Consider the following 25,681-nt stretch of genomic DNA (forward strand, 5'->3'; position numbering starts at 1 on the left):
AAACAGTCAAGTTTGCAGAAGAATTTTCACACAGAAAAACCCTATTTTTCTGTGTGAAAATTCCATATTTTACCCAAAAAACCAGCTGTCTTATCGTTATTTATAATGCGGGTACATTCTTATTTTTCTCTTCTTTCAATTACTAGGAAAATGGAACCAACATCTTCGTAACCGTGTGGATTACGTATCGAGGATAATGACCGTGCACAGTCTGGTTTTGTTGATGATGCTTTCTCGCAAGCCTCCGGGTTAGGTATTGAAGAAGTTGACGCCCATGGTCTTATTGTGGTTGATGACAGGGGTGGTGATGGGGTTAATCTGATTGACGATAATATAGAATGGCCAGATACTGATATGAATGACGAAGATGAGGGTGGTAGTACGCCCAATAAGGCTGCTAGTGAGAATAGCAGTGTGAATAAGCCGTTTCTGAACCAAGAGTTTGATGATTGGATGTCTATCTTTGAATTCTACAATTCTTATGCACTGGCTACTGGTTTTGGATTACGGAAATCCAGTACAAATAGTTCTAAAAAAACAAATAATGTGAACTCAAGGAAATTTGTGTGTGATAGAGAAGGGATGAAAAAGTATAAGGTAAGGAAAGTGGATGATGGTAAGGAAAGGAGCGAACGACGAGCTGTCAGATTGAATTGCAGAGTTAAGATGATCATAAAACTAAGAGATGGGAAGTGGGTAGTGACCACCTTTGATGACATTCATTCTCATATTCTGACCTCCCCACTTAAGAGGCAAATGCACCGTTTCCATAATAGATTCAGTAAGAGTGACAGTGTTAAGACGTTGATTGACCGTCTCGATGAGACTCAGATGCCGGCTGCGAGGATTGCAAAGGCCATTAATTCAACAAACGATGGAATATCAGGTGTGGTAACACCTGATCAAGTTGCTTCTCATTTGAGAAAAAAAAGGGTGGACAATATAAGCCAAGAAGCTGTCTTAGTGGCCAACCATCTCCAAAATAAGCGATCAGAAGACCCGAATTTCTTTTTATCGATAGAGTTGGATACGGATGGGACCTTCCGATCTATGTTCTGGGCTGATGCTAAGGCTAGAGATGCTTACATGACACTCAGCGATGTCATTGTATTTGATGTCACTTACAAAACCAATAGGTTATCTCTGCCATTTGCACCATTTACGGGAGTGAACCATCATAGACAGTCGACCCTATTCGGATGTGCCCTGTTAGCTGATGAGATAGAGGAAACCTTCAGTTGGTTATTTGAACAGTGGTTGACATGCATGCATGGTAAAGCAGCTGCTGCAATAATAACTTATATGGATCCGGCCATGACAAATGCAATTGGAAGAGTTTTTCTAGTCACCCGTCATAGATTTTTGCGTACAACCAACCCACAGTCTGTTTGATCAAATGCCTATAAGAAGATCTTTGTATTTAACCTAAGTTCAATCACAAAAGGGAAAAGTTTAATCAAGACCCGAGAAGTGTACAGAAGTAATATATTTCGATGACATAACCAAAAACTCTATTGAGGCAATCAGAAGGAAGAATATAAGTAAAATAAAATAAGGAGAAAAAACAAGAACCTGAATTTCTAAAATTAGCAACAGATCCCAAAGGAAGCAACCCTAGATAAAACTCCATTTTTAAGTACAAAATTCATTTTTGGGTTTTTTCACATACGAAATCAGATTTTTCATAGATATTTCACCTAAAAAATTAATAAAAAACATGTGTAAAACGAAAAACCCCTTTCTGAAAACACCATCATCTCCTTCTTCTACCATGAAAACCCAAAACAGAAAAAAACCCAAGAAAACCACACAAGAAAACCCCATCTGATTTCACCATCATCTCCTTCCTCAATTTTTTCATGGATATTTCATCAAAAAATCAGATTTTCTCCTTCTCTTCTTGTATGGAAGGAAAGAGAAAAAAAAAAGGTTTGAAGGGAAGAAAAAAAAAAGGTTTGAAGGGAAGAAAAAATTAAAATGGTACTAACCTGGGATGAGGGACGCCGTCGGCGAAGGAGGGAATCCGTCGGAGGGCTTTCGTCGGAGGGAAGAAGGGCTTTCGTCGGACTACAAACCCTAGAGTAGCGTTTTGGGTTTTTCACATACGAAATGGGGTTTCTCGTTTTATGTTGGGCCCACCCTAAATGCACCAATAAGAAACATCACTAACACTTCAGCGCACTATATTAGATTTCTCTCTCTCTCTCTCTCTCTCTCTCTATATATATATATATATATATAGAGAGAGAGAGAGAGATCATCATCGTCATGCAATGTTATTCACATTCACATTACGAATGGAGATACACACCATGTTTCTAAGTTCCTTACGCTCATCTTCTCTCAATATTAGTACCCCTCAACCCATATGTTGGGGGATTCGACTAAATACTTGAGCTTGACCTTGTCACAAATCCTCATACCATATAGAACTTTACTGAATTCAAATCCAAAATAAAAAACATGATACCATGGACATGATGGAATGACAAGTAATCGTGTAGATCACAAACAAAGAAACAATAAATAATTGAAAATATAATTTTATACAATAAACAATATAGTTAACTTCCTAAAACATATGACAAATTCTGCTATGCATTTCTTCTCTAAACATTTGTAGTATATTTTCCTGTTCAACAATGCATTTGTGAGTCATTTAGTATAATATTGCTCATTTAGCATAATAGAAAAGTGCTTTTACAAGTCTAAGCAGCCGGTGGAACAATGCATTTGTAAGTCATGTATTTGTATGAGTTTTAAGCAACGGGTGGAAGTGAGAGAAATCATGTTACCGTAGCAAGGGAAGTGCCTCATCTTGATGCCCCATATCCAAGTGTTGAAGAGCAACCTGTAGAAAGTATCAAAAACAGATGAAAGTGGTATTTTACAATTTTATTTAGAATTCATGCTATAGAGAGTGCATTTTCATCTTCTTTACTCACAGCAAGGAGCTCATCAGGTGGAAGATTTTCTGTAGGAGCTTTATGCTCCAATGGAAGAGATGTTGCAGGCAGCCCCAACTTTTGAAGATTATAAGGATGCTTGAGAGATAGTGGCTACAAAATCCATTTCTTGAAAAAGTAATGAAAACAGTATTTGTGGGAAATCACAATTTTTATTTATGCCCCATTTGTTTGAGATTATGATAACCGATGGTGAGCCCCCAGACCGATTATTGGACTCAAAATTACATTAATTTTGAGTCCAATAATCAGTTTTGGGGCTCACCATCGGTTTCCATAATCTCAAACGAACAGGGCCTCAGCATTTTCACATGATAGATGATGGGTTTTGATTTTTTACTACTCACATGAAATGGCTTAGCAGGGGGAAGATTTTCTGTAGACATTTTATGCTCCTGTGGAACATTTCTTGCAGGTAACCCCAACTGCTTAAGAATGTAAGGATGCTTGAGAGACAGTTGCTGCAAAATCCATTGTGTGAAAATGTAGTTAGAAAATGCTTTTAAATTTGGCGAAGCATCGTAGGAACTTCAATAAGCGTCGAGCAAAAGATATGCGTAAGGCAGTAACCCAAGAGGAAATGACGCATAGATATCCTAATGGGTGCATCATTGTAATCAAGGTTTTAAATGTCAATTTCGGCCACCACCGGTGGAGATTTCGGCCGAAATCATGTAAAAATTTGACAAAAATTTCGGTTTTCTTAATTTCCACCGAAAAGTACAAAATTTCGGTGGAGATTTCGGCCATTTCGGTGGAAATTTTGGTAATTTCGGTGGAAATCTTTTACATTTCGGTAGAACTTTTGTAAATAAGGGGTGAAAAACGAAAATTTCGGTTGAAATTTCAGATTTCGGCGAAAATTTGGGGATTTCATGTAAAAATCCGATTCAATGTAATTTCAGTTTCGGTCCAAACCGAAACCGAAATATTTCGGCCGAAATTTAAAACTATGATTGTAATTCCATACATGGACAGAAAACATGGAGGAAGCACAAATCGATCAAGGTGTATCAAAGCAACACATGTCAGCTTATATAAGCAGAGTTCACAAACATGGGGGGCCACATTATTTGGATGGACCGAAACTGAAATATTTCAGCCGAAATTTCGGATTTCGGCTGAAATTTAAAACTATGATTGTAATTCCATACTTGGACAGAAAACATGGAGGAAGCACAAATCAATCAAGGTGCATCAAAGCAACACATGCTATGTTATGGCTCATGGGGTGCAGATATCAAAATATTTTTTGTGCACATCAGCCATGGAATCACCTAATTTGTGATGGTGTGCAAATTTTGGACATGTATGTGTTGCGAAGGGAACTCGATGTAATGATCATAACACTTTATGCTCCACTGTGGTTTTATTGTCTTATAGATGAGATTAAGTCATGGCTGAAGATATCATGGGCTTGGCCTACTATGGAGAGGTACACTTTGGCCAAATGGGAAACACCAAGTCATCATTGAATGAAGGTGAGTAAATGAGCTTGAGCAATTAAAGATGTCATTAAAACCATAGATTTTCAAACATTGCAATGACAGCATTCCAGACAACAAATAACAAACCAGAATACTAGAATAGAAGCCCCCATTACTTCCGGAGAATGTAATGGGGGCTGGGGATGGGTAGTGTCTACTGTTGGTTTTGTATCCCTCTGAAGCAATGGTCGCAGGCTGTTTGGGCCGTGCTCCGGCTGGGGACATCTTGCCCCCTGCTCGGTTTTTATTTCATTAATAAATGTCATCTTTCAAAAAGGGAAAAAAAGAGAATAGAAGCCATCTAAAAAAAAGCAATATATTGATTACAAATTAAAACAATCCTCTAGTGCCTTGTTTGAGAAGTTGAGCAGTATCGTTTTGAGGCTTGGATTTCAGATGAGTAACCCAACTTACCATATGAAAGGAGAAGAAATAAATGTATCACAGTGTTGTTTGTGTGGACAATAATTGTGCAAGTAGAAATGACTATCTCCATTCAGGAGGTGAAACACCCCTTGGGAATGGTTTTTGATTAAAAAAAATAAAAGGACCATGAACCCTTAGATATTCTTTTGGCATTCATGTTGCCAAATCTCAAAGATGAATATCATTTGCATTTGAAGTATGCTCTTTTAACTTTTAGAAGAAACGGGTGAACTTGGATCAGAGCAGCTTGATGCACAATTGAACTAAACCACCAACTTACGCCAAAAGATGGAGAGCACTTGGAAGACCAAAGATAGTATCAGAAGCTTGTTGTAAAATTGATCAATCATAATATCAAGGCTAAAGCATGCTTGCAATTAGTGCATTCTCCCCAAACTACTCAAAGGTGTTCTACAAAATTCCAAGATACTTGGCATTCTTACTCACCTCATGGTCATCCATGTATTTTAGCATTCCCTCAAGTGTCGATAGAACAGGATCTCCTGGTATAGAGGTTATGCTAGAGGGTAATATCTCTTTCTAGCTGGTAACCATTTTAAATGGAAAACTAAGAAGGGAAGTGAAGCGGTGCAGTAAGTGTCAAGGCTGAGCATAAAGCCATGGAATAAACTACAGAGAAGATGATGTGTTTGAAGAATCTGTTAAGGAAGATTAGGATTGCAATTCAAGTTCTTACATGTATGCATTGGCAACAATTAGCCAACCAAAGATATATTCCAGTTCAGTTTAATGTGAAAACAATCCACCAAAAAAATGAGAACAAAGCATGTAGAAGTTGACTGTCATTAATGTTCAAGAAAAAGTAACAAATAAAGAGAAGACAACTACATCCATCAAGTCAAAATTTCAATTCACTGTAATGTTCAAGAAGACTACTGGAGACAACAAATTGTGTATACTGAAGCAAGCTAGGAATGATTAATATCCATGCCCCATCTTGAGGAAGAATTTCAGATATTGGGACAATTTTTTACATTTTTCATGTTTATTTATTTTCTTCCCTGTTTTATCTAATAAGTCTACTAATCAGCCATGCTACTTGTTTTTTGGGACATCATATTCTCATCAAGGAGGATTGCCTCATTGTCATCCACTAGGCAAGGAAAAAGTCAAGCCCTTTAAGATACTTCTTCCAATACTAGATGACAACTTAACTTCTAGTCAAAAGTCATGCTGGCTTCACTCACTCAAATACATTGGGACATACAGCGATAGAAAATGAATTCATAAAAGGGGGTACAACTAGCATCACGCATGATGCAGGTCTTCCCATGATTCTTTTATCTCACCATTGAAGTTTTGACTTGAAGCATATAAGCCAAAGTGTGAGAACAAACCTGAACCACATTCAATGAACTGTTTGTCAGCCAATAGACTAAACTCCCCTGAAAAAAAAAAAGAATCAAGCATGTAAGTCTGTGGTCATACCCTTGGGGAAAAGAATTCCATGATGTTTGGATGAATCAGTAGCTTGAGAACAACAAAAAATAAGCTACTAACGCCAAGCAAAACATATGAACCAAACCTTTAGTATTTTTATATTTCATCGTAAAAGTAACTTTTCCAGGGGTCTTTATCATTCATCTAATGCATCATCACCATCATCAAATATGTTTGCAAACAATTGAATAAATCCATTCAAGATTTTCCTTAATAAACTTTCCACAATATGTGTGGAAAGCAATGAAGCTGAAAGAAAACAGCAAAAGAAATGCAGGTAAGCATGGAGAATTGGAGTTAATAATAAAAGAGGTAAACACAATATGCAATAATAAAACAAAATGTCACACTCGACACGGCACAAAAACATGTCCACACACCCACATTAAAGTCTAACACTTATCGCAATACATTGAAAAGTGTCCAAAGGAGTGTCGACACGGGTGGACACGCGTGTCGTGTCGGACACGGCTGGACACGTGTGTCAGCAATAAATTAGAAGTGTCGGCTAAATCATAGGATAAACTGAAGGGCGCCCTTTCAAAATTCAGCAGCAAGGGCACCCCCATTTGATCCACATCATCAAGGTGCATTTATCATTCCTTTTCTTCTATGTTTTTCAGCGCCATTATAAATGCACTTTGGTGACATGGATCCAATGGGTCGCCCTTGTGGCTGATTCTTGCAAGGTTACCCTTCACTTTAACATTCCTCAAAGCATAAATCCACTATTTACAGGAACCTTAATTTAAACAAGGGATTTGCTAGGAAATTTTGTGGAAAGGAATTTCGCGGCTGACTTTTGCATGAGAGATGCAAAAGTCAGCCGCAAAATGCCTTTTCGCAAAATGCCCTAGCAAAATGCCTTTAAACAATAGGAAGATCAGATTTATTAAAAGAATTAACACTCACTCTTGCTAATAAGCCAATCACTCCAGGAAAGCTTCCAAGTGAAGTATTCCTGAAAGAAATCTAGAGACAATAAAATTAAGTTAAGCCATGTCTTCTCTAAGTGAAAATATCAAAGTGAATATAAATCAAATTACAATTCAAGACATCTTTCAAGTCTTGAGATGAATTAAACCAGTAAACATCAATAAAAACAATATCGATATCATGCCACTACCATCAGTAGAATAGCAATCACTGAGAAAAGAAAACACAGATGTCATCAACATACTTTCTACATGCTCATCAGGTCAAAGGAGATGATGGTGGGGGTCTTGAATTAATCCAGGAAAAAGAACATATGACTAGAAAATTAGAATTGTGTTTTTTGTAAGGAAGTTGAAGGCTAAGATTGCAAGGACTTGGTAGCTACAAAGTTATTTCTGAGACAGAGATGGAGATGAGGTGGTGGCAACCTAAAATGCCTAGAACAACTACTCTGTATATTTTAAATTTAGTCGGTAATTATCAACAATTGAAGTTCCCTCTCTCCAGTACAACCTAGTATAATTAGTGAAGAAAAAGTTACGAAACTAGATTATCACATTTTATGATGTAACTGAAGAGAAATTTTACAACAAAGCAACCATAAATCTTGTTGGCTACACATGCCGAGAAATTCCCATAACGCATAAATACCATGTACACTAGCCGAGAAATTCCCAAGAAGGGGATTTATGAATATGTTTAGACGATAAACATGCTACTTTGAGTGTATAGATAACATTTCTCCTTAAAACAAACTTCTTTGGTGATCGTTTCAACTTTCAACTGCCAAAGGGAAAACTTCAAAATAAAGGGGGGTGTTGTATTAATCAAAACAAGTTGTGTATATATCAGTTGCCTTGAAATATAGAAAGAAACTAATGTTCAAAAGAATATAAAGGACACAGAAATTCCCATATCAAATTGGTACATATCATTTATCGAGGTAACCTGTATGTTTTCCAATTTAAATGGCTTGATATGCATTCTAAATTGTATGAAGTCCAGAAAAAGAACATGGTGTCAGATCACATAAAACATAAATACCATGTATAATATCTTGCTTATCCGTGTATATACGAATGTATGATATATAAAAACTGCAAATTTTCAAAGGTCATAATGTCACTACATATGAATTTTATTTGCCATGCCAAGATCGTTTAGTGGTGAGCACAGGTATCCAATCCAATATATACCGACACAATATGGCAATATTTTTGAAGGGTCGATAAAACATAGCTCAAGTTCAACTTTAAGGAAAAAAAGAGGTGAATATATAAATACCTGAACATTCATGAAATGTAGGCAAGCGATCAATATTGGAAAAATAGGACCTAAGACACCATGTGGGAATTCAGTTAAGTTTTGGAACCACAACATGCCACCCTGAAACAAAATTATTAGCAAGCCCGTAAAAATAAAGGGAGACAAAGCAATTAACTATTTTCCAATGCCAAGGTAACATATTCCTGACAGTTCCAAAGAGTTCAAAATGCTGTATTGTATGCTTCTCCTTCCAGAATTGTACCCGTGACTTTATGCCAAAGAGCCAACGCCCCGTGACTTGAGCATGAATTGTACTATGATTATTTTTAGATTTTTATTATCTTTTGGGAAAATTTACTATAAATGGTCAAGTCTAAACTTTTAGGAGTCTGTAATATATATAACATTGTAACCCAAAATGAAATCATATCAACTCTTTCTCATTGAACGCGATATGCGTTTTCCTATTTCCCTTGTGGATTCAAGACTTTTATCTAAGGAAGAAGACATCAACTTCATTCTCTGGTTTTTTTTGCAATTTTCACTATGCAGACATCAAAGCAGTTTTTAAATTTGATTTTTAGATTAAGAGTTAGATTTCTATAAAGTCACAAGGTCGGTGGCATGTAGCGATGTGGATCTAACCCGACGAAAAGGTCATTATTTAAGCTTATTTAGATTTATAGGGGATTTGCTAGGGACCATCGCAGAAAGGCATTTCACGGCTGGCTGTTGCATGTGAGAGCAGCCACACAGGCTCACCTTTCAGCAGATTTTGTCTTATTTTTTTTAATTCATCTGAGCTAGCTGCTCTCACATGCAACAGCCAGCCGGAAAATGCCTTTATGTGCTGGTTCCTATCAAATCCCATATTATAGATGTATTTAAACCATTTTATTAGGATAAGTTGCCAATTTTATTTTGCTAATACTTGTATTATTTGTTAATATTATTTTGCTAATTGTTTATTTATTTTAAGAATCGAGCACCAATATATATTCTCGACAAATTAACGACAAATGTATTTAAATAAAAAAATACTTAAAGGAAAAGATCCGTAGAATCTTTAGAGATCTTGGGTCACCTTGCAATACAATTTTTAATATAGGGAAGTGTTATATTTGCTCCCTTTTCTTTTACTTGGGACAGCCACCTCTAGTGTACTTATGACTTAGTAGAGGGGCTGTCCTAAGTAAAAAAAGGGCAAATATATCATTTCCCTTTACTATAATAGAAAGTCTTGCCAAGGTCTCTCTCATGAGATCCATATGATTGCCGTTTGGAACCTTCCTACTTCTTTTTCTAAAGTCTCTTTTCACTTTCTTTGCCTAAAAAAAAAAACTGTTTTAGCCTTTGATCATTATTTTAACTTGGGAAAATTGTTAAAAAAAATGCAAAGTTTAGGTGATATTGTCAAAAGAGGGTAGTTTGTTTTTTTCTAAGAGATGGGCTGTCAGGTACGGTGGAGGAGAGATATACCCCTCCTGATTAGGACTAAAATACCCCTCCTACCTCTTTTTTCCCTCCATTTTCTTGCACTTATCCCTATGCACCACCTACCCCCTTCTTCTTCTTCCCTAAGCCTTCCACAAGCCTTCCAGCCTGAAACTCCATTGGCAACGTTTCCAAGCTCCATTGCCATTGTAGTTTTGAAAAAAAACTCAATTGCCAACATTTCCAAGCTCTATTGCCATCGCAGTGCTGAAAAAAACTACATTTACAAGGTGATAAAGCTCCATTGCCATTGTAGTTTTGAAAAAAAAAACTTAATTGCCAACGAGATAAAGCTCTCGTTCTACTGGTTTCCGTCGGATTTCTGACGTTTGTTTCAGACTTCCGAGTCGGAAGTTCGAACCAACCTTCGGATTTCCAACGGAAACCAGTAGATTTGCCATTTCTACTGGCTTCCATTCGGAAATCCGAAGATTTGTTCGGAAGTCCGAACCAAAATGTGGTTCCCTAGTGGTTCCGAGGTATAAAATGTGGTTCCATAGTGGTTCCGGGGTATAAATGTGGTTCCCTAATGGTTCCGGGTTATAAAATGTGGCTCCCTAGTGGTTCCGGGGTATAAAATGTGGTTCCCTAGTAGTTCCAGGTTAGAAAATATGGTTCTCTAGTGGTTCCGGGGTATAAAATGTGGTTCCCTAGTGGTTCTGTGGTATCAGATGTTGTTTCCTGGTGGTTCCGGGGTATAAAATGTGGTTCCCTAGTGGTTCTAGGATATAAAATGTGGTTCCCTAGCGGTTCCGTGGTATAAGATGTGATTCCCTAGTGGTTCTGTGGTATAAGATGTGATTTCCTAGTGGTTCCAGGGTATAATATGTAGTTCCCTAGTGGTTCCGGGGTAGAAAATGTGGTTCCCTAGTGGTTCTGTGGTATAAGATGTGGTTCCGTTGTATAAAATGTGATTCCCTAGTGTTCCGGGGTAGAAAATGTGGTTCCCTGGTGGTTTCGGGGTAGAAAATGTGGTTCCCTAGTGGTTCCGTGGTATAAGATGTGATTCCCTAGTGGTTCTGGGGTATAAAATTCGGTTCCCTAGTGGTTCCGGGGTATAAAATGTTGTTCCCTAGTGGTTCCGGGGTAGAAAATGTGGTTCCCTAGTGGTTCCGGGGTAAAAATGTGGTTCCTTAGTGGTTCCGTAGTATAAGATGTTGTTCCCAAGTGGTTCCGAGGTATAAAATGTGGTTCCCCAGTGGTTCCGGGGTATAAAATGTGGTTCCCTAGTGGTTCTGTGGTATAAAATGTGGTTCCCTAGTGGTTCCGGGGTATAAAATGTGGTTCCCTAGTAGTTCCGAGGTATAAAATGTGGTTCTCTAGTGGTTCTGGGGTATAAAATGTGGTTCCCTAGTAGTCCCGTGGTATAATATGTGGTTCCCTAGTGGTTCCGTGGTATAACATGTGGTTCCCTAGTGGTTTTGGGGTAGAAAATGTGGTTCCCTAGTGGTTCCGGGGTAGAAAATGTGATTCCTTAGTGGTTCCGGGGTGAATGTGGTTCCCTAGTGGTTCCAGTGTATTAAAATGTGGCTCCCTAGTGGTTCCAGTGTATTAAAATGTGGCTCCCTAGTGGTTCCAGCGTATAAAATGTGGTTCCCTAGCGGTTTCGTAGTATAAGATGTGGTTCCCTAGTGGTTCCGGAGTATAAAATGTGGTTTCCTAGTGGTTCCGGGGTATAAAATATGGTTCCCTAGCGGTTCCGGGGTAGAAAATGTGGTTCCCTAGTGGTTCTGGGGTATAAAATGTGGTTTCCTAGTGGTTCCATGTTATAAGATGTTGTTCCCTAGTGGTTCCAGGGTATAAAATGTGGTTCCCTAGTGGTTCCGTGGTATAAGATGTGGTTCCCTAATGGTTCCGGGGTATAATATGTGGTTCCCTGTTGGTTCTGGGGTAGAAAATGTGGTTCCTTAGTGGTTTCGTGGTATAAGATGTGGTTTCGTGGTATAAAATGTGGTTCCCTGGTGGTTTTGGGGTAGAAAGTGTGGTTCCCTGGTGGTTCCAGGGTAGAAAATGTGGTTCCCTAGTGGTTCCGTGGTATAAGATGTGGTTCCCTAGTAGTTCCGGAGTATAAAATTTGGTTCCCTCGTGGTTCCGAAGTATAAAATGTGGGTCCTTAGTGATTCCGGGGTATAAAATGTGGTTTCCTAGTGGTTCCGGGGAATAATATGTGGTTCCCTAGTGGCTCTGGGGTATAAAATGTGGCTCCCTAGTGGTTCCGGGGCATAAAATGTGGTTTCCTAGTGGTTCCGTGGTATAATATGTGGTTCCCTAGTGGCTCCGGGGTATAAAATGTGGCTCCCTAGTGGTTCCGGGGTATAAAATGTGGTTCCCTAGTGGTTCCGTGGTATACAATGTGGTTCTCTAGTGGTTCCGGGGTATAAAATGCGGTTCCTTAGTGGTTCCGAGGTATAAAATGTGATTCCCTAGTAGTATAAATGGCAACCTTAAAAAACCTTGGATAGAGTTCCCACGTTTTTTAAGCCTTGAGGAAGAGAAAGTTGTTAGTTAATGGCAAGCATCAAAAACCTTACATGGCGTTTCCCACTTTTTTGAAGCCTTGGAAGATGAAGGTAGTAGGTTAATGGCAACCTTCAAAAACCTTCCATGCCATGATGTTTTCCAAGTTTCATAAGCCTTGAGGGAGGAAGAAGAAGGGGGTACGTAGTGCATAGGGATAAGTGCAAGAAAGTGGAGGGAAAAAAGAGGTAGAGGAGTATTTTAGTCCAAATCTCTCCTCCACCGTAACTGACAACCCCTGAATTAGAAAAAAAACAAACGTACCATATTTTGACAATATCACCTAAACTTTGCATTTTTTTAACAATTTTTCCTTTTAACTATTATCCACAGACCACAGTATAAATTTTTTCACACTGGATCATCGCATCACATAGCTGGTAAATTTATGATCTTCACACGAGGCCTCCATTTATCCCTCCCCATCATTGATAAATCCGCCATAGATGGTCAGAATGACGAACTGTGACAATTAGAAAAATAGTAAACCCTTATCAACTATGCATGTTTTTATTATTCCCGTTATTTGTTTGTTTATAAATTTTATTCCCATTTATTTGATTTTAGTATTAATCATTCTATAAATATTTCCTTATTATTAATCATGTTTAGTCAATAATGTGTTAAAATTTAACTTTTGATTTTATATTATCACATTACTGATTTGAGAGGCCTTATTTTACATGCAAAGAATGAAGACAAAAACTGCTGAAAAGTGAGCCTGTGCGGCTGCCCTCACATGCAACAGCCCATCCGCGAAATGCCTGGATGCTAGCAAATCCCACTTTTTGTTTAGGTAAGTAAAACTTCTTTACTTTTACTTTAGAATCAAAAGCATTCACCTTCTGTTAAATTGAGATGCACACTTCTTTGCTTTCTTAATTGTATTATTCTGTTACTTTTTCTCATTCTCTAAATTCCCACTGAATATTTCATTTTACTACATAATTCTCATCCACATAGTTTGGTCAACATTACTTGCATTTAGTATTTTAGAAGATTAGACAACTCCATCTCCAACAGCTTAAGCTTTTGGAGAAATTGATTGTTTCACATGGTATCCGAGCAAAGATCCTGAGTTCAAAACTGCTTGATATTAAAAATATAAATATAAATTTTAAATTAAAGTTATTTTTTCAAAATTTTCAATCTATAATAATGTTTACTAGACATTATCTCCATTATTACTTAATTATTTTAATTAATTACTTAATTGACTAATTCTATCGGTTTTTATTATTTACTTAATATGATTCATTCTTTTGTTGTTTTCAACCAATTAGGAAAGAAACAAAAAAAGAATTAAATAAAATATTATTGATATATAACTTTTATACCACATTATATAGCAATACAACTCTAATTAATAATAAGATGTTTCACAAAATACAAGCATTTTATAGACGCCATTTTCTGATGATAAATTACTAAATACCCAATAGATATTTCAGTGACTGCGACAAACCACAATAAAAACAAAAAAGAATTCAATAAAAGAAGCCCGAGAAAGCGATCTTATGTAAGGGTGTCAATTTTGGCAAGGGTGTCAATTTTGGCTCGGGCTCGAAAGCTCGCTCGAGCTCGGCTCGAATCCTTAACGAGCCGAGCCCGATTTAGGCCAGGCTCGGCTCGTTAAGGCTCGTTAAGAATTTAATATATTTAAATATATATATATATATATATATATATATATATATATATATATATATATATATATATTATATTAATATATACACTAAAAGGGTTATCCAGGGAGTGAAAGGGGGAGGCAAAATATGTCACTTCATTTTTGGAACCCCATTTGTTACTTGGACCACCCCCTATAGTGTAAAAAAAGTAGTCAAATTACACTAGATAGGGCTGTCCAGGGAAGATGAGGGGTGTGAACTTAATATAACCCGAGCTCGGTAAGGCTCGCGAGCCTGGCCGAGCCCGAGCCGAGCTTTTGAGCTTAACGAGCCGAGCCTGGCCAAGCTCGGCTCGGCTCGGCTCGTTTACACCCCTAATCTTATGCTAAGAAATAATAAGAAATTGAATTATTAATGAAAAATACACATAGGGGACAATAAAAAGTCTACAGAAATTTCTCATTAAAATAGGAGTACTATTGGTATCTTTAGAAAAATAAGTGCAGAATATTAAAATATGGGTATTGATTTCCACACTATGATATTTTGGTATTGTCACCGCTCACTCTGTGTTACATAGCTTTTAACTGCTGTTAATAATCAGGATACTATCAACATCCAATCAGAAGAGCGTACAACAAAGTGAGTAGTGACATTATCAAAATATGGTACTGCGGATTTCAGTACACTAAAATATTATTATATGATAATGCCATAAGCCTAAGATTATAATAGAATAGGTGTTGTAATTTATCAAGCTAGCCAATATAAACCATTCATGTAATAGACGTCACCTTGGATGGCCTGCTGTTTAGGTACCTGGGATCATTAAATGTTTGTTTAAGATTCATAAAAAAAGGAGGGGAAATGATATTTCCACCCCTTTTCCAGCATTCCACGCCTTTTGATTGTCTTGGCCGGGTATCATTTATGAATGAGGGGAAATGATATTTCCACCCGTTTTCCAGCATTCCACCCCTTTTGATTGTCTTGGGTATCAATGAATCTTCTTCTGATCGGATTCACCTATGTCTTAGTCATGATCTATTCAAATTCCTTATCAGTCTAATCCTTATCAATGCTTTTAGGATCTTATTTTTTGAGGCCGGGTCACAATCCATTCCAAATTGGACCATCCCTTGAGTGTCCTACTTGTATTCAGATCTAGGACTCTCCGTCGGATTTTGTGGCTACGTCTGGGTCATGATCCAAAGTAATTTCGGATCTTAGTATATGGATCCAACAGTTGTGCACAAGTCCTATTCATTAAAGTTCGGACCCATTGGGCTATCCATTGTGCACCCATCTCTCCTTGTCATTACAAAACATAGATCGGTTTATATTCGGATCTAGGACGCCCCATCCTCATAATGGGTTAGGATCCAAAACAATTTCAAACCCTAGGATACGAATCTCGGATCCGGATATTCGGATCAAATATATTAAAGTTCATATCCTTTGGATTTAATGAAGTATTTGAGTCCCCCCTGACACCCCTATCTTTAGAGGTCAATATTGGATAGCCAAAAAAGACCATTCAGTGCATGATTAAAATGTTTAATTTTTGGGCTACGTTATAGGTAGGAGGTCCCCTATCAGAAATTCCGAATGTTTCTTCTCAATGCACCCTCCCCACTTAATTCTAGCCCTTGGGTTATGAAAACAACCTCCTTTTGAAAATCTCTATGAGCCGTTGATCTTTGTACTTACGTTCACTTATTCCTTGATACAGTGAAACTTTTGACTCTAGATTCACGAAAATGGTCATGACCCCGTGACTCCCGTTTGATTTATTATGGTCTGAGAAGAAGCATAATACGTAAATGGAGAGGGCACTTCGATTACAAATACGAGTCACAGAATGTGGATTTGCCTTAACCCCGTTTTTTGTTTCCTTATTCTCTGTTTTACTTCTGTTAATTCTTCTCTAACTCAAAACCTTGTTTTCCGGATCAGGCTTAATTTTACGCGGTGTTAGTTGTTCTGGCCACCACCCTAACACACGTGGCATTATTTTAAGTATAGTTCAGCTGGGTTCTCTGGTTTTCTTACTATAAAATTAGAAGCTGATAGAGAGACAGAAAGCCAAGGCATAGAAACCGAAGACTTGGAAGTTGGAATAATGGCTGATTTAGTTCAAGCAAATGAGGCAGAAAAAGATGAAGGAATAGAGAGCTTAGAGCCACAGAAAACTCTCAAAGATAGGAAATTCTCATGGGGGAAGCTTCGTGTAGACTCGTTCAATCTCGAGGCAGGACGAGTTTCAAATGTTCAGACCCATGGTCATGGTGCAAAGGTTTGAGACCTTACCCATGGTTGCTCTTTCTTTCTTTATGTTCTTTTTTTTTTTTTTTTGTAAAAACAAAAACCCAAAGATCGAGTAGATGGTTTCAGAAGAGAATTAGGCGAATATCTTTGATTCCTTGCAAAAGAACCATACAAAAAAACATTGTTTTAGTCTCCCATTTATCTCATTAATGGGCAAAGGTTTGAGAGCTTACCCATGGTTGTTTTTCTTGTCTTCCTTTGTTTCATTAGAGAATTAGGTGAATAACTTTGATTCCTTACAAAAGAACCATACAGAATTGCTTGTCTAATTGATCTTTGTAAAAAAAAACTACCTCTTATTAAGCTCCCATTTATCTCAGAAGTGTGCAAAAAAAAAAAAAAAAAAAAAACTCTCTTTAATGTTGCACTGATACCAATATTCTGAGTAATTTCTGAAAGGGCGCTGATATCCATACTCTCATAATTTGATACTGGCACTCCTTTCTTTTGTACTTTTACACTTACCTCATTCCTGTTGCAATTCCCAACAAGCTAGCAATAACCCAATACATGAAATTATATATAAGAGGAGAGGTGCTACTATAGAAATAAGGGGGTGCTGATATCAGCTCCCTTGCTTAAAATTTTCCTGTTCATTTCACAGAATTTTGTTTTGGGTATCTAATTTGTTGAAATTACTTTTTGTTTGTGAAACAGTTGAGTTGGGGAACCACATTAAGTTTGGCATTTCAGAGCATTGGAGTGGTTTATGGGGACATAGGGACATCTCCACTCTATGTGTATGCAAGTACTTTCCCTCACGGGATCAAAGACAAAGAGGACATATTAGGGGTCTTATCTCTCATTATCTACACCCTTATTCTCAGTCCCTTATTAAAATATGTCTTTATTGTTCTGTGGGCTAATGACAATGGCAATGGTAAGTTCATTCCTCCAACAACTGCCTCTATTTGCTCACTCGAGCTTTTTTTTATTACACTAGCTTGGAATGGAATTATTGTAGCCAATTTGGAGTATTTTTTCTCTAATAAAAGAGAAACTATTTGCATTTTTTTAAATGCTATTTTTTTTTTAATTAAATAAGAATTTTCTGATTTAAACCCAATTTTCTTTTCTAATTTCACGCAAAAAAATCCAATATCCAGCATGAAATCATTTGTCTGTTAAAACCCAGATGGGATTGATAATTGTATTTTAGGCCTAAAATAAATTGCACGCCTATTTTTCGACTTAAAGATGGCCATAAAATTTGCTTTACGCCCATTTTACGTCGAAAGAAACAGAGGTTCAATTGACAATGTATCCAAATTTAGAATATCTTTTAAATTTTTAATAGAAAACACACTAATTTTATTTAATTTTTCCGTTTATTTTAGTATTTGCCTGGCCGAATTATTCCATAATCTTAATGGAACTATGACTGGAACTGATCAGCTCAGGAAGCCATTTGTACTCTATTGAGAAATCCAATCGACGACTGAGGAATGAGAAATCTTATTGACATTGCGGAAATTTCATCAAGTTTTTTTTTTTTTGTGTATGGTTATCGAATTTTGCAAGCCCTTGATTGAAGTTTTGGGCTAATTGATTGAATTTCTAAAATTTGTAGTAATTTAGGCTGGCATGGATTGAGAAGCATTCTCTTGTAGGTGGGACATTCGCTCTCTATTCCTTAGTATGTCGTTATGCAAAGGTGAGCTTGATTCCAAATCAGCAAAGGGAGGACCTGGAACTCTCCAACTACAAACTGGACACACCATCAAAGCAAAACAAGAGGGCACAAAAGATAAAAGAAATTCTAGAACACAGCAAAGTGGTTAAAGTTATGCTTCTGCTTATCACTATCCTAGGGACTTCGAATGTCATGGGAGATGGGATTCTTACTCCATGCATCTCTGGTGAGTTCAAATCAAACCTTTCTTAGTTCATTGAGACAGTAATACCAATCAATGATTTTTCTTATTGGGTTGTGGATTTCCCCTACTTTGATCATTCTTTCATCATATCTATTGTTGTTTCATCTCTTCTTGATCCATTGAGACAATAAGAGTAGTCACAATATCTTCTTATTGGGCTTTGGTTTTTACCCTTTTCTTATAATCTTTTGATCGAATTTATTGTCTTTTTATCTCTAGTAATTTTTGTGAAGATAAAAGCAGTTTTTGACCGATTGAGACAATAATATTAGTCACAAAATTTCCTTATTGGGCTTTGAAATTTACCGTTGTCATCATATATGATCAAATTTATTTCATTTTACATGTGCAGGATTATTCACTTCTACTGCAAGCTTTCTGATAAAATCTTGTGTCTCTATAGCATTTATTTTGTGAAGATCAAAACATTCTTGATCCATTGAGACAAAAGTCAAAAAATCTTCTTATTGGGATTGATCGAGTTTATTGTCGTTTTATCTCTCTAGCAATTGTTTTGAAGATTAGGGGAAATGATATATTCACCCTCTTTTTTTTCATTGGACCACCTCCTTGTAGTGTAAAAAGAGTAGTAATCAATACACTAGAGTAGGGGGGAAGAAAAGGGGTGAACATATCACTTGCCTAATATTAGTCACAAAATTTTCTTACTGGACTCTGAAAGTTTTACCTTCTTTTCTCATCTTTTGATCAAATTTGTTGTATTTCATTTCTGTAGAATATTCATTTCTACTGCAAGTTTTCTACTCTGTCGAGTGCCTAGTAATTTAGTCATTGTAATTAAAAAATATTCATGTTGGGTTAGTTTCAGCATCGATGACTTCATGTCAATGACTTATTTGTAGAGGTGTAGTTGGGTATTGAAATTTGAGAATATTTGGCCAGTAAGAATCACTAAATGAACTGTTTGCCATGCAGTGCTTTCTGCTTTGAGTCCACTGGTTCCTTGAGTCAAGGTACTTTCTCACATAAAATAAAGGAAATGCACCAAACATTCACCCCTTTTTGTTTTAATAAGTTAAATAATAATAAAGATGCCCAAACCAGTCTCAAAAGAACTGCGGGCACTAAGAAAAACGCAAGAAAACAATTGGAAAGGGCTTTGTTTTTCAAGATTTTCAACCCCTTCTGTTTGTCACTTCCAAAAAAAAATGGCTTTATTTTCAGGGATAGTCAAACATAAGGGTTGAAAAACGAAGCCACGTTTTTTGGAAAAGAAAGGCCAAAGGAGTGGATATGCTTGGAAAGGAGGTGGAAATATCATTTGTTTACATATGTATAGGAAAATGATAGTTTCACTCCTTTTGCTTGTCTTTTCCTTAGAATGGTTCCATCTCAACTCTCCTTATTTTGATCACGTCCTAAAATGGATTTATTTTCAGGAAAAGTCAGACAAAAGGGTTGGGATCTGCCATTTATCTTTTTATTAAAGACAAACAACATAAGTGGAAATATCATTTGCTTACATATGTATAGGAAAATGATATTTCCATTCCTTTTGCCTGTCTTTTCCTTAAAATGATTGCATCTCAACTCCCTTTTGTTTGACTAGAGGGTTGATATAATTAATGAATGGCCATCTTTTTTATTTCAGTAGTATTTATGATTGTTTTGATGATTACATGGTCTGATTACAAAGTCGAACCTTGTCACATACCGAATCCAGAATTCGAGGTAAGGCGCACGTGACAGCCGCTGCATCCCCATAGGGTCGCCCCTACAAGCATGCAAGGCTCCTTTACAATCAACTATTCTCAACATTCAGAGCGACTAATAATTGCGGAAATTTTAGTCTCAATTAAGGCTCAAAGGAAATACATATATAGGTCTATAAATCTAAATCCAACAATACTCATTCGATAACAGTCACCTTAATAAAATAACAAAAGTCTCTAACTGGATTAATGAAATAAAGCAAGAATCTCCTAAGCTCCAATCCAAGTGCCTGATCTCAGCAAGTCTACTGCCGCCCTTCTGAATCTGAAAATTGTTAAACCACATAATGAGCTAACAGCCCAGCCGGTTTTCCAAATCCAAGCCAGCTAATAGGAAAACGAAAACAATGTAGGTGCGGGAAAAGAAGTAACATGCTATAGAAATTTAGCCAATGCAGAAATTGATAGGAAGCAAGAAAATCATTTCTACATAAGCTACATAAGAAAAATACATTCTTTTACAAAAAAAGGTTCCAACCACTCGGTTATGTAGTTTTCCGCCTTGAAATCAATGACTAAGAATATATATTTCTAAACACTTGGTTTTGCAGTTTTTCCACTTAGAAATCAAATACTTAACAGTCTTCTCTGTGGCCAATTTCTAACCTTATTGGCAAGTAGCGTAACCCAAGGCGAACACTCGTTCGCAAGACTCACAGGTCCAAAAGTGCGCAATGTAATATTATCAATAGCCAGAGGACTCCCTACTGGCCGCCCAATATCAACCTTACGGGCAGATAAAATTTGACCGGTCTACGTGATCACGTCCAGTGTACTCACCCACTGGTAGGTTGGGCACTAGATCCCCACCAGAAATCAACCTTACTGGCGGAATCCATTCCATATCAAGACTGTATACAATTATAGAGAGAAGCAATTTAATGTTTGCAATACCGTGCCATAAATTTTGTAAAAGCTTCAAGCCATAGGGGACTCCCCCCATTCCAATCTATGAAAACCATATCGTAAACAAAGTGCTTTTCAAATTGTTTGCTTCATGAATTCTAGTTTTCAAAATCATGTTCTTCATAAATCTTTTTATGTATAGGAATGAAAACATTTCAAGACTAAAGGATACCATGCATAATGACATTCAACTATTTAGAATGACATGCTAAAAAACGGCCAGTGAGAATCTTCTCCAAAACAAGTTCCAAGTGAGTAGATATGCAAAAATTGTAATAGAAAGCTTTCAACTTAGCTAATGTAAATATTTGATAATATACTGACATAGCGTAGGATCACCTACCTTAAGCGCTACTCTAAGAATTTCCTTTAGCGAAGCACCCAGTTGAAACTTGTGGCTGTTATTTTGGGCGAGATCCATGGTAACAGAAAACTTCAGTCAATTAGTGAACATCCATTATCAAGAATATTGCTTTTATAATCTGTTTGCAGGTTGCCGAAATCCGAAATGATGAAGGACAACAAGGGCTTCAATTGGATCAGAGGGATGTCTTCTTGGAATAAAGAACTACTGGGTGAATTTCAGCAGCTTATAAATCTTAGAAGAAATCAACAAGTGGCAAGGAATTCCATTGCAAAGGCTGGGTTAGAAGGGGAAAATTATAAGGTTTCTAGCCTTAAAAAACTCACGACCACTTATTTCCAATGTAGAGGTTTTCAATGGTTGCATTCCATCTATAAAGGCACTCTTATTTCTAGAAGGTAATCCAAAATGAGTCAGCCACTACCAACAGATTTCTTCTCTTCCTCTAATAAGAATGGAATCCCATCTAACTATGGAAGCAAGGACCTCCAATAAGCCTATGAAGCAGCTCTTTTCTATAGATACGATAACCCAAAATTTCCCCCATAGGAACTGTCCAAAACGATGTGGCTCACATGAAAATCTATAGGAGGAAACCTACCAAGATTGCATCTTGAAATGATAGAGCTTCCTAATACATCCTACCCACTAGTGGAAGATTCTATTCAAGGTCAAATTTAACTTTAGTGAAGGTGTTATATTCGGTCAATTGCTTTCCAAAATGAGCAGCCTTGTAAAAAGTGTTTAATTGGACTTTACTCCATTGATGATAATAGCACCCTTTACCATTTTCAATGTCTCCTGCCTAAACATAATGCTTCAATTTGAAAAAGACACCCACTTCCAAGTAATTATTCCTAAACTTGACATTGGTAATGGCACTCATTCCAATAAAATTAATCTTAAGTCCATTTGATAATAACACCCATTACAGGTAGTTAAAACATGTTCAAGCATTGGGGCTGGGTGTTACAAACCTTGTCAAAGAATACAAAATTCTTGGAGGCTAATCAAGATTTTATCTAGAGACAAAATAGACATGTGATCATGGGAAAATATTTGCAAGTAAAATAGACATCCAAACCCTGCCATTTGTGGAGGGAAAAAATGGGTAGAAACAGTGTCTATCCATTTTCCTCCTCCAACTTTGATTGGGTTAGGATGATCCTATAGGGCTGATGTTTGGTACACGCCTATCCATGGAAGGGCCTTCCAAATGAATACTTTGGATCCCCCAAAAATGCGGGCCCCACTATGGTATATGCAGCCATGCACAGATAGCTTATCTGTGCAGCTGCACATACTCCATTTCCTCAAATTATAAAAGAGGATGAATGGCAAAAAGAGAGTGGAAATATCGTGTATATGTAGGGATAGAGAAATGATATTTCCACCTCCATTTGTTCAAACAAAAGGGTTGGGATCTGCCATTTATTTTTGTATTAAAGACAAACAACATAAGTGGAAATGTTTGGAAAGGGGGTGGGAATACCATTTTCCAACGTATGTATAGGAAAATGATATTTCCAATCCTTTTGCCTGTCTTTTCCTTAAAATGATTGCATCTCAACCCCCTTTTGTTTGACTAGAGGGTTGAAATAATTAATGAATGGCCATCCTTTTATTTCTGTACTATTTGTGATTGTTTTGATGATTACGTGGTCTGATTACAAAGTCGAACCTGGTCAAAGAATACAAATTTTTTGGAGGCTAATCAAGTTTTTATCTAGAGACAAAATAGACTTGTGATCATGAGAAAATATTAGCAAGTAAAATAGACGTGATCATAAGCATGGTTTCAAATTTCAGTATGAGAATGGTTTCGGTGACCAAAACCAAATAAATTCAGGCATTTTGTCTCATATCAGCTTCCCTTCTTTGATTTCTTTACTCTTAAGGATCAATTACTGATGGGGGACAAAAATTAGGTGGAATTATCAACCGGACCCATGCTTTTCAGAAATTATCAACGAGGGACAAAAGAGGTCTTGTCACTAAAAGCTAGACGAAAATGCCCTTTTCTTAACCAACACGTTTTGCTTTTCCACTTTTCCCTTCTTTTTTTTTTTTACTCTTTCATTTTCAACTTTGTTTTTTTTTTTACCTTACCAGTCATCTTCATCATTTAGCCACCATTGGAGGTGGGAAAACTCGAAAATCTGAAACGTGAGTTCATTCCCATCTATCTTTCATTATCTAGGTTTTGTTTTTCATTTGTTTTAGGATTTTGCATTTCTCCTTCTCCCTTTCAATGGAGGATGAAGAAGATGAATCGTACGGTAGAAAGAAAAAAACGTAAAAATGAACGAGTGAAAAAAAAAACAGGAAGTAAAAACGTGTTCATAAGGGACTTGATAAGCCCATTCGGAATTTGGTAACCCTATTTTGATACTGGATAACCCCAACCCCAGAGAATTCAAAACCCCCTTCCAAAACTTTAGTACCCTTGGGCAATTTTAAGTGACTTGATAAGCCCATTCGTAAATTGGTAACCCCATTTTGATACTAGATAAATGAAAACAAATTTTACTATTTTTCAATCCAAAGATTCAAAGTAATGCCAAACAAGAAAAACATGCAATGGTAAGTGGATGAAGCAGATAATGTTTTTTGTAGTTCAAGATCGGGATGGTTATGGGGTAGCGGATAAGTTAGCTAAAGATGGGGTATCCAGAGAAAGTTTGGAGTGTTTTGATTATCTCCCCCCTTGATATTTCTTTTGTTTTCTTTTTCGATCTTGTATTATCTGTATTGACCATCTCGGTCTCCTTTCGCTATTATTAATACTCTCTACCATTCAAAAAAAAAAAGATCGGGATGCTTATAGACTTCAGTGGTCATATACCCATATATTATTTATCTGATAGATCAATGTCAACTGTTAAATTCATATTCATGTTGTATCCGTTTCTGCTCTGTACCCATGCCACATTGGAGCAGCATAGGTTCTAGATACACTAGTAATGATTGTGCTCAACTTTATGGAAATCTGGACACAGAAGGGCACAAAAGTAACATGTTTATCGAGAGGTAAGGGATGAGAATTACCTGGATACAGAAGGGCACAAATAGCCACAAATTTGAGGGACAGCCAATTGCCCGTCTTTCCTTTCGAAACAGCATGAACTGTTCTCAGAAACTCCTTCCTGAGAACGGTGGTGGAAATGGAGGCACTTTAAGAAATGTGTATGAATGCTAGAACTTCGAAAATAATCAAAATATAATATAATTTGTTGGATTAAACTAAAAAGAAAGACTTTCTTGTAGAAGAATAATTACTATTAGGAGGATCAATAATGACATATCAGGGCTTAAAACAAAGAAGAAACAAATCACAGAAACACGCAGTCATGAACCAATTCAGATGGTGGACACATGATCCAGATATCAATTATGCTAAGAGCTTCGCATTTTTATTTGTTCCTCTAAAAAATAAACAAGAAAACAAATTCAATAAAACCGCTTGACTTAGCATTAAATTTAGCATTGACCAAAATGTAGCCCATCAGCAGTTAAATAAGCTGTCCAGGAAATAAATATAAGGATGAAAATCGAAATTTCCCAGGTACTTGCTTAAACAAATAAGTCAGGTAGCATACAGCATCTGTTGAGTAGCTAAAATAGTATGGTATTGCATTGGTTAATGGAGAAAAACATACAAAAAGATTCATAATAACACGGTCTTCAAATCACTTTCCTTTTTAATTTTCATCTTCTTTGTTTTTTTTTTTTTTTGAATGGTAAAAATTAAAAACGCCAGTCAACTTGCCAAAGTAGGGTCCACTTCATCACAAGGGTACTACTCCTAAGAAAAATCACTTTCTACTCATATCTTGGTATCAAAGCCTTGCTTAATATAGAACTTGTATAGAATGTTATCTGTTTTCTTACCCCTAATAAAGCATCAAGAAATAAGTAAAAAAAAAAAAAAGAAACGGGGGGTTGGGGGGTGGGGTGTATGAGGCTCCTGCAATTGCGGACTCTGGGGAGGGCTAGATGTGCGCGGCCTTACCCCTGCTTTGCAGAGAGGTGACTCGAACCCGTGACCACCAGGTCACAAAGAAATAAGTAAACAAATAAAAAAATTAAAAAGGCAAGCCAACTTGCCAAAGTAGGGACCACTTCATCGCAGGCTTGCCAAAGTAGGGTCCACTTCATCGCAGGGGTACTACTCCTAAGAGGGACATTATTTGATCATGGCTCATGTTAGCAACTAAATTCCCCAGCGCTAAAGTTAAAGGAAACATAATTGTAAAAATTTGACTCATACTGGACCTACAGAAGCATTGCCC

General features: G+C 36.9%; 3 protein-coding genes across 3 annotated transcripts in view; 1 reads left to right on the forward strand and 2 right to left on the reverse strand.

Moving 5' to 3' along the window:
- LOC143861245 (ALBINO3-like protein 2, chloroplastic) overlaps positions 1 to 25,681 on the reverse strand; it is a 97,768-nt gene that overhangs the window by 63,871 nt on the left and 8,216 nt on the right. The gene's annotated exons all lie outside the window — the stretch shown is intronic.
- Positions 12 to 24,535, reverse strand: LOC143861252 (ALBINO3-like protein 3, mitochondrial). The gene is made up of 9 exons (XM_077372195.1): positions 24,438 to 24,535; positions 8,561 to 8,662; positions 7,253 to 7,312; positions 6,238 to 6,285; positions 3,314 to 3,427; positions 2,946 to 3,059; positions 2,796 to 2,851; positions 1,989 to 2,076; positions 12 to 1,425 (listed from the first exon to the last, which is right to left on the reverse strand). Exons 1-9 carry the CDS (start codon positions 24,510 to 24,512, stop codon positions 1,393 to 1,395), a joined length of 690 nt encoding a protein of 229 aa, XP_077228310.1. The 5' UTR covers positions 24,513 to 24,535; the 3' UTR covers positions 12 to 1,392.
- LOC143861249 (potassium transporter 5-like) lies at positions 16,252 to 19,156 on the forward strand. The gene is made up of 4 exons (XM_077372193.1): positions 16,252 to 16,477; positions 17,167 to 17,389; positions 18,120 to 18,368; positions 18,739 to 19,156. The coding sequence occupies exons 1-4, from the start codon at positions 16,304 to 16,306 to the stop codon at positions 18,801 to 18,803; spliced, it is 711 nt and encodes a 236-aa protein (XP_077228308.1). The 5' UTR covers positions 16,252 to 16,303; the 3' UTR covers positions 18,804 to 19,156.

The sequence above is a fragment of the Tasmannia lanceolata genome, unplaced genomic scaffold, assembly GCF_043159265.1.
Source record: "Tasmannia lanceolata isolate RefF3 unplaced genomic scaffold, GAP_Taslan_0.1 ptg000037l, whole genome shotgun sequence".
NCBI classification, from domain to species: domain Eukaryota; kingdom Viridiplantae; phylum Streptophyta; class Magnoliopsida; order Canellales; family Winteraceae; genus Tasmannia; species Tasmannia lanceolata.